Genomic DNA, 15,867 nt, shown 5'->3' with positions numbered 1-15,867 from the left:
GTCCTGGTGGAACTTCTGTGGGGTCTCGGCCTGTCCCTGGCACAGATGGGTCCCTTGCATGGGGTGTCATGTACCCTGGGCCCCCCCCCCCCCCCAAGATAGTCAGACTGCCCTCCCACCCATTCCTCACCTTGCCAGTGTCAGTGCCCTAGATGGTTCCCGTAGTCACATGCTCCCCAAGAGGGGCTCTGTGCTCTCTGGGGGCAGAGGGGACTTCTCTAGCACCCTTGTCTCTCTGCCACTCTCCCTGGGGTCCTTTTGTCCTCTCTTTCATTTCCCACTGCAGAGATTTTCACATTCTTGCCGTGAGAAGGTTAGCAGTCCTGGCCACAGGGCTTGTTCTCCAGATCTAGTGCTTTGTGGTCTCTGTCTCCAGGTGCAGCTTTTGAAACTCGGGGCAGGGCGGGAAGGGGGGGTTATGTTGCTGTGGTGCAAGCCCAGGACCTTCTTCCTGGTGAAGGCCTCTCAGCCCCAGGACCCCTGAGCTGCCCAGCAGAGCTGTGGCGATGTACCGAAGGCACCCACAGCAGCCCCAGAGCATGGGGGGGCCCCAGCCTCTGGTTGCTCAGGAAGCCACACACGGGGTGGACCTGCAGGTCGGGAGGGACAGGAAGAATGCGAGTAGATGGAGCAGTGGTCTCTGCAGCTTTTGAGCTGTGGAGTGTTCCCAGGAGTGAAAGTTCTTGGGGGGCAGACATGTTTGGTGTCTGTGAGCCTCGCCAAGGGTAGGGTTGGAGGGCTGGTGGTTGGGGCCGCGTGCTGACGCCAGCTTGTCCCTTTCCTCCCCCACAGGACTACGACCTCTGTATCAACTGCTACAATACGAAGAGCCACACCCACAAGATGGTGAAGTGGGGACTGGGCCTGGATGACGAGGGCAGCAGCCAGGGCGAGCCGCAGTCCAAGAGCCCCCAGGAGTCACGGCGTCTGAGCATCCAGCGCTGCATCCAGTCCCTGGTGCACGCCTGCCAGTGCCGCAATGCCAACTGCTCGCTGCCATCCTGCCAGAAGATGAAGCGGGTGGTGCAGCACACCAAGGGCTGCAAGCGCAAGACCAATGGCGGCTGCCCGGTGTGCAAGCAGCTCATTGCCCTCTGCTGCTACCACGCCAAACACTGCCAAGAAAACAAGTGCCCCGTGCCCTTCTGCCTCAACATCAAACACAAGCTCCGCCAGCAGCAGATCCAGCACCGCCTGCAGCAGGCCCAGCTCATGCGCCGGCGGATGGCCACCATGAACACCCGCAACGTGCCTCAGCAGAGCCTGCCTTCCCCTACCTCAGCGCCGCCCGGGACCCCCACGCAGCAGCCCAGCACGCCCCAGACGCCGCAGCCCCCCGCCCAGCCCCAGCCCTCGCCTGTGAACATGTCACCAGCCGGCTTCCCCAGTGTGGCCCGGACTCAGCCCCCCACGACAGTGTCCACTGGGAAGCCCACCAACCAGGTGCCAGCCCCGCCACCCCCTGCCCAGCCCCCACCCGCAGCAGTGGAGGCGGCCCGGCAGATTGAGCGGGAGGCACAGCAGCAACAGCACCTGTACCGGGTGAACATCAACAACGGCATGCCCCCAGGGCGCACGGGCATGGTGACCCCTGTGAGCCAGATGGCGCCCGTGGGCCTGAACGTGCCCCGGCCCAGCCAGGTTAGCGGGCCCGTCGTGCCCAGCCTGCCACCTGGGCAGTGGCAGCAGGCACCCATCCCCCAGCAGCAGCCGATGCCAGGCATGCCCCGGCCCGTGATGTCCATGCAGGCCCAGCCCACCGTGGCTGGGCCGCGGATGCCCAGCGTGCAGCCGCCCCGGAGCATCTCGCCCGGCGCCCTGCAGGACCTGCTGCGGACCCTGAAGTCGCCCAGCTCCCCGCAGCAGCAGCAGCAGGTGCTCAACATTCTCAAGTCCAACCCTCAGCTGATGGCAGCTTTCATCAAACAGCGCACGGCCAAGTACGTGGCCAGTCAGCCTGGCCTGCAGCCCCAGCCTGGCCTCCAGGCCCAGCCTGGCCTGCAGCCCCAGCCCGGCCTGCACCAGCAGCCCGGCCTGCAGAACCTGAACGCCATGCAAGCCGGTGGGCCGCGGCCCGGCGTGCCTCCACAGCAGCAGGCGATGGGCGGCCTGAACCCCCAGGGCCAGGCCCTGAACATCATGAACCCGGGGCACAACCCCAGCATGGCGAGTATGAACACGCAATACAGAGAGATGCTGCGAAGGCAGCTCCTGCAGCAGCAGCAGCAGCAGCAGCAGCAGCAGCAGCAGCAGGGCAGCACCGGCATGGCGGGGCACGGCCAGTTCCAGCAGCCTCAGGGACCCGGAGGCTACCCCCCAGCCATGCAGCAGCAGCGGATGCAGCAGCACCTCCCCATCCAGGGCAGCTCCATGGGCCAGATTGCGGCTCAGATGGGACAGCTCAGCCAGATGGGGCAGCCTGGGCTGGGCGCAGACAGCACCCCCAACATCCAGCAGGCCCTGCAGCAACGGATTCTGCAGCAGCAGCAGATGAAGCAGCAGATCGGGTCTCCGGGCCAGCCGAACCCCATGAGCCCCCAGCAGCACATGCTCTCAGGACAGCCGCAGGCCTCGCACCTTCCTGGCCAGCAGATGGCCACCTCCCTCAGTAGCCAGGTGCGGTCTCCAGCCCCTGTCCAGTCTCCGCGGCCCCAGTCCCAGCCTCCACATTCCAGCCCGTCGCCACGGATACAGCCCCAGCCTTCACCACACCACGTCTCGCCCCAGACTGGTTCCCCCCACCCAGGACTCGCAGTCACCATGGCCAGCTCCATAGATCAGGGACACTTGGGGAACCCCGAACAGAGTGCAATGCTCCCCCAGCTGAACACCCCCAGCAGGAGTGCATTGTCCAGTGAGCTGTCCCTGGTTGGCGACACCACGGGAGACACCCTAGAAAAGTTTGTGGAGGGTTTGTAGCATTGTGAGAGCATCACTTTTTTTTTTCCCTTTCATGTTCTTGGACCTTTTGTACTGAAATCCAGGCATCTGGGCTCTTTTTATTCCTAGATGGAACTGCTACTTCCAAGCCATGGAAGGGTAGATTGCTGTTTAAAGAAACAATACAAAGAATATATTTTTTTGTTAAAAACCAGTTGATTTAAATATCTGGTCTCTCTCTCTCTTTTTGTTTTTGTTTTTTTGTTTTTGTTTTTTGTTTTGGGGGGAGGGGGGTTTTGTTTGGATTCTTTTTGTCGTCATTGCTGGTGACTCATGCCTTTTTTTAACGGGAAAAACAAGTTCATTATATTCATATTTTTTATTTGTATTTTCAAGACTTTAAACATTTATGTTTAAAAGTGAGAAGAAAAATAATATTCAGAAACTGATTCCTGAAATAATGCAAGCTTATAATGTATCCCGGTAACTTTCTGATGTTGCGGGAAGATTTTTTCTATAGTGAACTCTGTGGGCGTCTCCAAGTATTACCCCTGGATGATAGGAATTGGCTCCTGCGCACACACACGTACACACCCACACACACATCTATCTATACATACTGGCTTAAGCCAAACTTTTGTCTTGCAGATGTAGAAATTGTTGCTTTGTTTCTCTGATAAAACTGGTTTTAGACAAAAAATAGGGACGATCACTCTCTTAGGCCATGCTGATGTTAACAGAGAAGAAGCCTTCTTTTCTTTCTTCTGTGTGAAACTTGAAATGAGGAAAAGCAATTCTAGTGTAAATCATGCAAGCGCTATAATTACTATAAATAAGAAAATTCAAGAAGATTCAATCACTGTATAGAACGGTAAAGTACCAACTCATTTCTTATATCATATTGTTAAATAAACTGTGTGCAACAGACAAAAAGGGTGGTCCTTGAATTCATGTACATGGTGTTAACACTTCGTGTTCCAGCTCTTTTGTTATGAAAATGCTGTTTTCAACATTGTATTTGGACTATGCATGTGTTTTTTTCCCCATTGTATATAAAGTACCGCTTAAAATTGATATAAATTACTGAAGTTTTTAACATGTATTCTGTTCTTTAAGATCCCTGTAAGAATGTTTAAGGTTTTTATTTATTTATATATATTTTTGGAGTCTGTTCTTTGTAAGATATGGTTCTGATTGTTTGCTCACAGAGGAGAGGTGGGGGCCGGGGGCCACGGTCCTGGTGGCTGTGGGGGTGGCAGCCAGGCCCAGCCAAGGCCTGGAAGGTCCTCCGCTGCTGCTCACGGAAGAACCTCAGCCAGAGCCAGGGACACAAGTGGGCCTGAGGCAGCACTTTGTTGCCCATCCACTCCCTATCTTAGCTACCCCACCCCACCCCCATTCCTACGTGCCAATCCCAGAATTGATGCAAAGGGTGCTCTGGGGACTGGAGGGGATTCCTGGCCTGCACCTAAGTCCTGGTTCAGTGGGGGACGATGCTGCCACAGCCTCTGATGCTGGGTTTGGCAGATGCGGCTCCAGCCCTTCCTTCTCCACCTTCCTCTAGAAACAGTGAGATGCTGCCCTGGGGGCTGCTGGGGGGACCATGTGGAACCCTGGTCACCAGTCCTGCTGGAATGAGAAGAGGCCTCCAGCTTGAAGCAACGCTTGCACTCAGTCCCCTGGTCCCACTCTTCCTCTCTGAGTCCAGTTCCAGGGGCCCTTACTGAGGGGGTGAGCGTGAATGCTGTAAAAAAGACATCTACAAGGAGGACCACGATCAGGAGAGCTGACATCATTCTTTGGTCTGCGCACTCCCTCACAGGGCACAGGCGAGTAGAGTCCTGTCTCATTCCCTTGTGCCCCAACCAGGGGTGGTCTAGATTGAGGGGTTGTGATGTTAAACTTAGAAATCATGGCCCAAATAGCTTTCTTTTTGGCTCTGTATTCACAGAAATATTTTCAAGATACTTGAATTGGGAATCTAAGTTTGAGGAAACTCTCTAAGAAATTAGTTGTAACACAGAGCTTCAAATCTTGTTTTAATATCGTAGATATAGCCAGGTAAGACTAAGACCACCAGTCTTCATCACCAACCAACCCCGATCCCCACCCATCCCAAAAGGGAAGTGAGGCTGGATCTTCCGCAGCCACACAGCATCCTTGGTCAATGTGCTCAAGTCCCGCGTCCATGACCCTCTTCCCAGTTGCCTTCTGCACCGACAGGAAAACTCTGGGCTGAGGCTGTGTTCAGACAAGAAGTGTGAGCCATCTGGGCCCCAGAGAAGCAGCTCCAGGCCCACACTCCTGATGTGCAGCCCTTAAGCCTGGCCAGTGGGAGTCTCTTTCAGGTCATCCCAGAATCCGAAACTCTGTACCAACCTCATCCCCTTGGAGTCCTGTGCAATCTTGTTGCCAAAGGATGCGGCTGAGGATGTGGTCTGGATGCTAACCTGGCACTTGGCGTGAGGAAGTTTCTGTAAGAGCTGGAAAACCCTGATGCGGTATCTCACGTGCTGTCTACTTGAGAAGAAAAAAGTCCTATATTTGTGATCAAAAATAGGAAACTTGAAATGTGCTGGTGTTTATAATAAAAGCTGGTAAAACTGCTTGGATTCAAAGATGGTTCCAGTTGGCTAACAACCCTTAGAATTAGCTTAGCAGCCAGTCATAAGATAAAGGGGCTGGGTGATTTTGTCTAGTGCGTGTTTGATTATGTTTTTGAGAATTCGGTGTGTTAAAAACAGGAGTCAGCTGCAAAGGCTGGGTAACACAAGGTGAAGAGGCTTCTAAGATCTCAGGCTGAAGACATATAACTTTCTCTTTCTTTTGATTGCTGTAAAGTGGAACCAAAGATTTAATTTGAGCCAAAATGTGCTTTTAGAACTGCGTAAGAAAATAAGCTACCCTGAAAAAGGAAAGGAGCCTGAGTATGGGTGGCAGCCGGTTGGTGGTGCAGGGCAGGGGGGAAGCCAGGAAGTCCTTGACCCAAGGCCAGTGCTGGGAAGTAGATGCTATGGCGGTGTCACCTCAGCAGGTGGACACACAGGAGCCCGTGGGAGGGGCTGGGGCCAGCGTCCACCTGGGATCATAAAACCACACGGCACTTTCCCAGGGAAACAGCGGTTCAGTCATGAGATACTAACGTAAGTGAATGTAGCACCCAGCCTGACAGAGATGAGGCGGAGGAACTCTTGTGAGGAGCTGAGGATGCAAATGGCGCTTTCAACAAGCTCACGACTCTCCGTGGAGGATGGACTCGGATCCACTGACTATAACATGGCTGAAATTACTTCACTAAACTGATTCAAAGGGTGCTGATAGCTTAGAACAGGTTAAGGAAGTGGTACAGATGTCAGGGGATCGGGAAGAGACCTCAGAGTGGAGACCAGGTTGTACCAAGTGTGGGCCTGAGGCGCCTGTGAGGTCGGGGCAGTGCCGGCACCAGGGCCTCCGCCTCGGCCGTGAGCGAGTTCCTCTGCCTTCCCGTCTTGGTGAAAGGTAGTGATGCTAGGTAACAAGTGCTCTTTAAACGTGTGTCCACCCCTCTGCCCAGCCACAAGGTGGGAGAACAGAGGGAGCGACTTGCCTGAATTCGTGAGCACCAAGGGTGGATGTGGGCCACCGGCCCAGCCAGACTCTCCCCTTTCGTTTGAAAGGAGCTTTTTCTCCAGTCCTGAAAACTGTCCAGCACACCTGCTTCCCCTCCTATTCCACAGGTTCCCCTTGAGCCCACCTTGGGGCACCCTGGCAAAACAGGGGCATTGCAGCGCATCGTAGCCTCCTGAACATGGCAGTGGTATGTGGTAACCAGGTCCTTACAAAGGACTGTGTGGGACTCAACCTGTGTCTGGTGCCTACTGGCTCACTTTGGCATCAGAGAAGGAATGTTAACAGTGTCGGTCAGCTGTAGTGGCCACAGCTTCCAGCTCCTGGTGTAAATGACCCTAACTCACCTCCCACCCGACACCTAGACACTTAGTGATGGAAATGGGGTTTATCGTCCAATCATGGGTCCCACGGCTCTAGGCCAGCAACAAGAAATCCTCAACTTTTTTTTTTTTTTTTTGGCCATGCCACACGGCTGGTGGGCTCTTAGTTCCCCAATCAGATTGAACCCTACGCCTTCAGCAATGAAAGTGCTGAGTCTTTAACCACTGAACACCAGGGAATTCCCTAAATTTTTTTTAATGATATATAGGCATATCAATGATATGGATCCAATATCAGATCCTCAAGGGAGGTGGTGATGTTTAGGGAATGTTGCAAGCAAGGGTGGGGACCCTGCATCCACAAGTACTTCAGGAAAATGTCTAGAGGACACCCTTGGAAAGGATGGCGAAGGGTGTGCAGGGCTCCCTGTGCCTGGACCTTTCCTTGTCCTCTCTGAGCCCACCCAGGGCCCCTCACAGGGTAGGGGCCCACAGAAGAGGGAGCATTGCTTCCTGCGCTGCTGCACGGGGAGTGATGTCTACTGACGGAGGGAGAGCTTTGGGGACCAGATGCCAGCATGCTCCCAAAGGCAGGAGTTGTAGAGAAAGGGGCAGGGAAGCGGGGGTGGTGGGGGTGGTGAGGGGTGTGTGTGCAAGAGGCACTCAGAGCTGACAGGAGCTCAGCAGCCAGAATTGGGGTCACCAGTGAGAGCAAGGCTTCCTCGGACAAGAGCACAGGGGACTCTCGGGTTCCCCACCCTCCAGACAGTTGAGTTCTGAGCTGAGGTTTCCTGGGTGAGGAGCAGGTGTCCTCGTGTGGGAAAAGGGCAGCAAGTGTCATTAAGTGGCAGGAAAGATGTGAGTGGCACCGAGCCGAGGCCCCTTTCCCTCTGGAACGAGCAGCTTCAGGTCTCCTGATGCATACCTGCTGCTTCCAGCTGATGTTCGGAGAAGCACCAAGTCTGTCCACTCGGCAAGTGTTTATTGATCAGCTCCTGGGCAGTGACACACAGCCCTGGGGGAGTTTATTCGGCAGAGGCACATCCTGGAAGAAGGTGCACTGTGCCCAGTTTGTGTGGGAAATGAAGCATCTCTTTGTCAGGCCGAGGCTGGCAGGCTGCTCCACTGCCGAGTCCTTGGGACAGTGCTTCCTTCTCAAGCTTAACATGCATGTGGATTGATTAGCTGCGATCTTGCCAACATCCAGATTCTGTAGAACGGAGGGCAGTGGGGTTGAGGGCAGGAGTGATGTGCTGAGATTCTGTGTGTATAACAAGCTCCCAGGCAAGGCTGCTGCTGCCAGCCCTCATTCACTTTGAGTAGCCAGGCTGCATGGGACCAAGAACAAACCACCTTGTCTGGGAAACTGCCTTAGTCTTAATGTTCATGATAAAACATGTATGTGGGGAGAAGGGGTTTGGGCGAGTGGTTCTCGCGGAGGTCCCCTGGACAGGACAGGAGTCAGGCAGAACCCAGACTGTGAGCAGGCCCAGTGGGCTGAAAACCCGAAGTTACCTGGAAAGGGCGTCCCCACCATTTTGTTTGGTGCAGGGAGACATCCTGGCTATGAAGTGCATTTGTAAAAAATGTGGATTGTGAAGAGAACAAAGAAGCAGGAGGGGTGCCTGGCCCTCCAGCCAGTCTCCAGGCCATGTGAACGTGCTGCTGCCTGTTCTTTGGCTCCTGGGGAGCAAATGCCAGGGTAAGTCTGTCCCTCCAGTTTCCTGAACTGCAGGCATAGCACTCATCACTCAAACAGGACCCGGTGATGCTGATGGACCACGACCTCCTCCGCCCCGTGCCTGGGCCAAGAGAGGCCACCCTAGGAGTCAGGGAAAATACTCAACAGTCTGCATCTCTACCTGTCCTCCGATCCCCCGTTGCACCAGAGAATCCTGACTGAGGGAACCCTCTTCACACCTGAGGAGACACAGTCTCTGTGAGGAGAACTTTGCAAAAGCTGACCACCTTCCGGGGCCTGACATCAGGTATTGTTCAGGACACCACCCGAGCAGGGCTCTGTCTGGAGTAGAGGCCCAGTGTGCCCAGGCAAAGAGCCAGTCCAGGGAAGCCTTGCCAGCACAGAGCAGGCATTGAAGGAGGGGACCCTGCAGCCACCAGGAAGCCATGCCAAGTAGGCAAAGAGGCCTCCCAGCAGGCAAAGCCTCCCATGCAGCCTCTCCATTTCCTCCAAGCGTCGTGTGAGAATGGCAGCTCCAGGAAGTATAGGGCCATCAGCTTGGCCCAGGCATGTGCACACCAGCAACTCTGGTCTTTTCACCCTGTGGAGTTTCTCAGGGCAAACTAATTCTCAAGTTGTCTTCTTTCTCGTAAGCAATAGATGCGGTAGACTTGAGGTTTGGTGGACATTTTTTATTCCTAAGATGATGTCATCCAAGGCTGGGAAAAAAACTGTGATCTGAGCTCTTTGCCAGGACAGAATGCACCTTTCAACACATGCCCTCAGGGCTAGTTCGCCCAGTGGTATTTCCCAGCGAAAGTTTCCAGGAAGAAATGCAAGGGTAGAGGTTGCTGCCTTCCCTAAAGCCAGTCACTCAGAGGAGGCCCTGACAGTGATATTTTGTAGTTGTCCAGATTCACCTGTCTTATGTTCATCATGCTGAACAGGGAGCTGGGAGCCCACCAGGATGGCCCCTCCTGCAGGGGCACTGGCAGTGTTCACGGCAGAAGGGCCCCACAGGAGAGGAGATTGCCAAGGGCCGCCCACCTAGTGGGTGGCCAGGGAGCCCCATAGAGGGGCCCGGACTGGCTGCTGGTGCTGTAGGGGATGAAAAGGGAGAAGACCCAGGTCTGTTCACCCCTCAAAGTGTGGGGGTTTGTGGAATCAGCCTGTGACATTCCCAGTGTCTTTTTATTGTTATTATTATTGATTGATTGATTGATTGGATGCATTGGGTCTTCGTTGCTGCACATGGGCTTTCCCTAGTTACGGCGAGTGAGCAGCGAGCAGGGGCTACTCTTCATTGTGGTGCATGGGCTCCTCATTGTGGTGGCTTCCCTTGTTGTGGAGCGCAGACTCTAGGCGCGCAGGCTTCAGTAGTTCTGGCACACAGGCTCAATAGTTATGGCTCATGGGCTTAGTTGCTCCGCAGCATGTGGGATCTTCCCAGCCCAGGGCTCAAACCTGTGTTACCTGCATTGGATTCTTAACCACTGCACCATCTAGGAAGTCCCCCCAGTGTACTTGATGGTAAGATTAAAAGTGGTCACTGGCAAGGTAGAATGAGCCCTTTGTAGAAAAAGCTTCAGAGTCATCCAGAAATCAGAAATGTCCTAGTGAGTTCCAGGCCAGGTCCTGCTAAGTGGCTGCACCTGCCTCCATGAAGGGCCACATATCTTGCTTCTGGCTGAATCCCACCATCAGCATGTGTGCCTGTGGGGGTCAGATGGAGCCATGCTGCCTTGAGCGGGTCTCTGAAGTTGACAGAATTGACATTTGTCAAACATACTGAGATAGTTGTCAAGCAAATCAGCAAAATACTAGGTTTCTGAGTTCCAACCCATGCTGAGTTGGCATGAAAGTACTGCAGACGATGAACAGGACTTTAAGAAATGCACAAAACCCTATGCAAGGTACCATCAGGCCATTGGTGCTTCTCTGAATTTGAATGTTTTGGTGCCTCAGAAACCCAGGGAGAGGTACTGTGTCTGAGGCATCTGTCAGAGGCCTCCAAGCTGTGGCTGCCCTTCTCCCTGATGGGGCTGTACAGGTCTGTTTCTGCTGGAGGAAACCCTTGCTCCTGAGTCCTGAATACTAAGACAATTACAGAACAGCTTTCAGACTACACCCGGGGTCTGCAGGATTGTCTGGGAGTTTCTCTCCTCACCCCACTCCCATTTTCTAGCTACAAAAAGGAATCTGCCTTATAAGAGGATCCATGAAATTGAGAAAAAAATCCCATCATCACTGGGACCTTTCCAGGCCAAGAAGTATCCTACAGCCTTGAGCCTTTCCTCTTCTGGGAGCTCCCAGGATGTTGCTGATGAGGGGAGAAGCTCGCCCAGAAGCTGGTGCTTTGAACAAAGAAATGAAGAAAAAGGGAGGCAGTCAAATTTGATTTTTCTTTGCAGTAGGCATTTTTTTTTTAATTGTGGTAAAATATACACAAAATTTCAATAATTTTTAAGTGTATCAAATACATTGATATTGTTGTGCAGCCATCACCATCATCCTCTCCAGAACTCTATTCATTTTGCAAAACTGAAACTCTGTCCCTGGCTTCCCTGGTGGCTCAGTGGTTAAAAATCCACCTGCCAATGGAGGGGACGCGGGTTTGAGCCCTGGTCCGGGAAGATCCCATGTACCTTGGAGCAACTAGGCCCGTGCGCCACAACTGCTGAGCCTGTGCGCTAGAGCCCACGAGCCACAACTGTTGAGCCTGTGCACCACAACTACTGAAGCCCGCGTGCCTAGAGCCTGTGCTCTGCAACAAGAAAAGCCACCACAATGAGAAGTCCGTGCACTGCAATGAAGGGTAGCCCCTGATCTCCACAACTACAGAAAGCCCACGTGCAGCAATGAACACCCAGTGCAGCCAATAAATTAAATTAATTATTAAAAAAAAAGAAAAGAAACTCTGTCCCCATTAAACACTAACTCCTTAGTCCCCCTCCCTCAGCCCCTGGCACCCACCATGCTACTTTCTGTCTCTATGAATTTGACTACTCTAACTACCTCATGTTAATGGAATCATACAGTACCTGTCTTTTTTTGTGACTGCCTTATTTTACTCAGCACGATGTCCTCAAGGTTCATCCATGTTGTATCATGTGTCAGAATTTCCTTCCTTTCTAAGCCTGAATAATATTCCATTGTATGTATATACCATGTTTTGTTTATACATTCATCTATCAATGGACACTTGGGTTGCTTCTACCTTCTGGCTATTGTGAATAATGCAGTGGACATTTTTCATGGCCCTTAGCTTACCCCAGGGGAAGGCAGTGACTTCTGCAAAAGGAATGGGCAGCCTCACAGTGGCCACAGTGGTGGTCGGGAGATCCAGGGGGTCTCCCCCCTTCCCATCCTGTTTCTCTCTCTGCTCCCCCTAAGCAGCTCCCTGACAGTCTCCATCAATTCAACTCAAGTACTTCTGCATCTATTCATTCTTTCCCTTCTTCCATTTTCCTTGTCTGTATAGGGTCTGAAATCTCCTTATGAACCCCTCAAGACTGGCTTGGATCCCTGGGCACTTTAAAAAGCCACAGTTCCCTGGGCTACTAGGGGACCTAATATCACAAAGATCTGTGGCTGAGGGTGTGTCCCTGAAGGCCACAGTCCAAGAGAGGACCAAAAGCCCGGTAGGTGTGTCTGAAACCTGACAGGTTCGCCCTCCACAGAGCCTGGGTCCTGCCTGTCTTGGCAGATGTCTCTCCCCAACCCCCCCTTCACTGAAGCCTAGGTTTCCCTCCTCCCTTTGTCAAATACCACTTCCTCTTCCTGTAACAAGAGGGCTCCCCAAGCTAGATCTATTGCCCCATAGACCAATGTGTCAGCCCTTACAAAAGAGATGATTTCCTGAGTGGAGTGAACAACACATGAAATGTGAGGCTGAGACCCCTCAATTCAGCGGCATCCTGGGAACACTATGCCTGGGACTAGCTCATGTCTCTGGAGTGTGGGGAGGGAGGTAGTGAGGTGGGGGTCAGGTTATTCAGGGCTTGGAGGCCGAGGCAGAAGGGGTTTAGAATCAATTATGTGCAGGGTAACCACTGGAGGACCCTGATTGAGGAGTGTACGATCAGGTGCTGTGCAGAGAATGGGGGGCCAATTAGGAGGCTGCTGGAGTCTTCCAGGTGAGAGAACTCCTGCTCTTCCATCCAAATCTGCCCACCTCTTTTATATTCCCCTTCTCAGTGCCCTAAGCCTGGAACTTGGTGATCATCCTTGACACCTTCCACCTGCAAGTGTTCCCTGTCACACACCCTCCCATGGCCCCCGGCTACATCCAGGCCCCACTGGGGGATGTTCTCCTGGCTCCTGTCACAATCTCAGGCAACCTGTTCGTGTGCAATTATTTGATCGTGGCAGCGAGTCTTCAGTGTGCCTCAAAATCATCCGGGGGCCGCCTGAGCCCCACTTCAGGCGGTGCCGATGAATCTGCATTTTACGTGGTTTGGAACTCTCTGTGGGAAAGGAAGTTGACAGTCCGAATCTCCAATCAGACTCTTACCTCCAGAAGGGTGAGAGAATTGCAATGATGAATTAAGCCCCGTTTTGCGGCCGGGCGTTGGCTCCAAAGTTTTGGTGTAGACAAGCCAAGCCTGAAATTATCCCTCTTACTCTTTTTAGCTATTTGGCCTGTCTTGATTGGACTTCCAGCGGTCCGGACCGGCGGCTGGGGATTTACAAAGACCCCCGAGATGTTTACTGCTTCTGCCCCGGCGACGCCTTTTGACACCCTCCGCGGTGGGTGCGAACGTCTGCCCCATTTCTGGGTTGCACAAACTGAAGCCCAGCTAGCGAGTGCCCAGGCGGCCCAGCGCGCACGGCCGTCGCCCTTGACAGCGCGACACAAGGTCACGGAGGTCCCGCCCCGCAGGCCCGACTGTCCTCGCGCGGGCCGGCCGCGCCCTAGCCGGGCCCCGCCCACCCGCCGGCGCAGGCAGCGGACCAGGCAGCGCGGCGCGCGCCGTGACGTCACCGCGCCGCGCCCGAAGGCCCCGCCCCGGCCCCGCCCCCGGCGCGCGTAGCTGTTTTGGGCGCCCAGGACAACAGACATGGCTCGCGAGCTGCGGACGCTGCTGCTGTGGGGCGGCCGCCTGCGGGCGCCGGCGCTGGCGGCCACCCGGGCAGGTGAGGGCGGCCGAGCAGGGCAGGTGGAAAGCGAGCGCGGACGGGGACGCGCGGAGCCCCCGGGGTCCCGAGACCCTTTTCTCCGTGGGAGGCGTGGGGACGGCCCCTTTTCTCGCGGCGTGGGAGCTTCTGTGAGGTTTACGGGCCCGACGCGCCGCGAGCTGCGAACGCTGAGCCCTCCGTGGTCCTGGTGTCACCTGGCTTGGCCCCGCGCCGGGCTGCCGGGTTCCCCGGAGGTGACGGGGTTGAGCCCGGGCTCGCGTGACTGCAGCAGAGGCTTCTCCTCAGCGAGCTCCTTGGGCCGGGTTGAGGCAGAGGGGTCGCGAGCTCCTCGTTGTTGGAGCCGAAGGCATTTTCAGGGAGTTGAAGTCGAAGAGCACGTGTGCGCTGGGAAGGGGCTTCACCAGGGTGATTATTTCAGTTCCTTAGTTGCGCTCTGTTCTTCCCCTCCCCTAAGTTGGTTTATACACGAATAGTGCATAAGCCACTTGGTCACTCGTTCATTCGATACACCTGGGTGCCCACTCGGCCAGTCGCGCGGCAGCGGACCAGAGAACCGGCACCCCGGGCCTTCGTGCAGCTCGTGGACTCTGGGTTGTTGACCGCCGTATCCCCAGGGCCTGGAATTGGTGGGTGCTCAAATCAGCGTTGAAAAAAAGAATGACCACAATCTCTGCTCTCACTCCCCACTCGGAAGTAGCCACGGGTGAACGTCTTGGCGTTGCTTCCCCGCTCTGAACACTCAGTTACACACGTGGAAATAGGCACGTCTAACTATTTTTAAGTAAAAAGACCTAAACCGTATACACATGTGCTACAGGTTTTTTATAAAGCTTCAGATTGACTTACATATCTTTTCTTGTCAGTATGCACGGGCTTACGGCTTTACAGTGGCCGCAATAGTATTCTATGTTATGGACGTATCATTTATTCCATTTTTTTTGCGGGGGGGGGGGAGTCGTCACTGTGCTGTGTAGATTGGGCGAGTATTTAATCTTTGAGTCCATGTATGGCATTTCTTTAGAATTACGGAATTAGAGTTTCAGAATTGATGGTTTAGAGCCTGTACATATTTGAAATGTTAGCTGATATTGCCAAGTTGCTGTCCAAAAAGGCTTTATCAACTAATATTCCCATTAGCAGGGAATGAGACCACCTATATTGTGCTTCCTTCCTTTTGTGATTTATTTCCTGTTTTACCAGAGTATATCCTTGCGTTAGTTTTGCGGAAAAAGTCAATGGGTTGTAAATTTTCTAAGCCCCACCATGTCTAAAAAGATTTTTATTTTTACTTCATACTTGTAGTTTGGCTGGATATTGCATTCCAGGTCAAAATAATTTTCCTTCAAAGAGTAATATTGTTCTGTTGTCTTATAGCATCTTTGTTAAAGGTGAGCAGTCACGTCAGTTTGATTCTTGTGTTTTTGTAGCAAACTTTATTTTTTCTTCCCTGCTCCCTGGAGGTTAAGATTCTTTTCTCTTTATTCATGTTCTGAGGTACTCTGACCATGTGTGTTTGTATTCATTCTTTGTACCATTCTTATTTTCATGGTTGACATTGCAAAAAACGAGAGCATGAGGCAGCCACGGTAGGACTGGTTGGTGTTTAACATGTTACGACTTTTCTGTTCTCTGTAAGCTGGAGCCTTTCCTGGAATTTTCTGCCTTGGAAAGGAGGGGTGGGGAGTCTGCTCCAAGCACCAGAAAAGTCACAAGAGTGAGCTTTCTCTGTTGTAGGGCTTAATCACTGCAGATTTGTGTCGTTCTGGAAAAACGAGCCCCACCCTGTTGGCTGCAAATGCTCATTTAGTACTCTTATTATTTTGTTGATTTATTTTGCCTCCTACCTCTTGCTCTCACTGTGGGGCCCATGCTGTTTAATTTCTGCCCTTCCACTTCTTGTGCTGCAACCCTCACAAGAATTAAGGCAAATTTCTGGTGCTCCTGGGATGTTTTCGGGCTGGAAGAAATAGCCCTTGCCGGTCAGATTTCACTCTCTCAGCAAAGCATCTGTGGGTGTTGCTAATTTAACATGAGGACAAAGGTTTCGATGGTTCACTGCTTAGACCCTGAATGGCAGTGCCCTCTATATAAACGGTGGTCCTGGAGCTTAGGGCCAGCACCAGAGGAGCATGTGGACAGAGGAGGGATGTGTGGCCCGCTGTCCAAGAAGCACCAGATTGGCCTTTGGCAGTGGGACACTTGGTTAGGATGCGGGGCCTGAGTTACCTGTGCTATTTG

At 53.3% G+C, this 15,867-nt stretch overlaps 2 protein-coding genes across 4 annotated transcripts in view; both read left to right on the top strand.

Moving 5' to 3' along the window:
- Positions 1 to 5,445, top strand: part of CREBBP (CREB binding protein) — a 125,629-nt gene extending 120,184 nt beyond the window's left edge. For both annotated transcript variants that reach the window (XM_057747476.1, XM_057747474.1), the window contains one exon: positions 793 to 5,445. In XM_057747476.1, coding sequence (XP_057603459.1) covers positions 793 to 2,919 — 2,127 coding nt within the window. In that variant the 3' untranslated portion in view covers positions 2,920 to 5,445. The remainder of the gene's footprint in view (positions 1 to 792) is intronic.
- Positions 5,446 to 13,507: 8,062 nt separating this feature from the next.
- Positions 13,508 to 15,867, top strand: part of TRAP1 (TNF receptor associated protein 1) — a 65,413-nt gene continuing 63,053 nt past the window's right edge. The window contains exon 1 of one of the 2 annotated variants that reach the window (XM_057747292.1): positions 13,508 to 13,626. In XM_057747292.1, the coding sequence (XP_057603275.1) occupies positions 13,551 to 13,626 (76 nt within the window). In that variant the 5' untranslated portion in view covers positions 13,508 to 13,550. The remainder of the gene's footprint in view (positions 13,627 to 15,867) is intronic. The other variant, XM_057747291.1, reaches the window with a different exon arrangement.

The sequence above is a fragment of the Hippopotamus amphibius genome, chromosome 9 (genome assembly GCF_030028045.1).
Source record: "Hippopotamus amphibius kiboko isolate mHipAmp2 chromosome 9, mHipAmp2.hap2, whole genome shotgun sequence".
Classification (NCBI taxonomy): Eukaryota; Metazoa; Chordata; class Mammalia; order Artiodactyla; family Hippopotamidae; genus Hippopotamus; species Hippopotamus amphibius.
The sequence above is the reverse complement of the archived record's forward strand: the minus strand, read 5'-3'. Positions and strand labels throughout refer to the sequence as shown.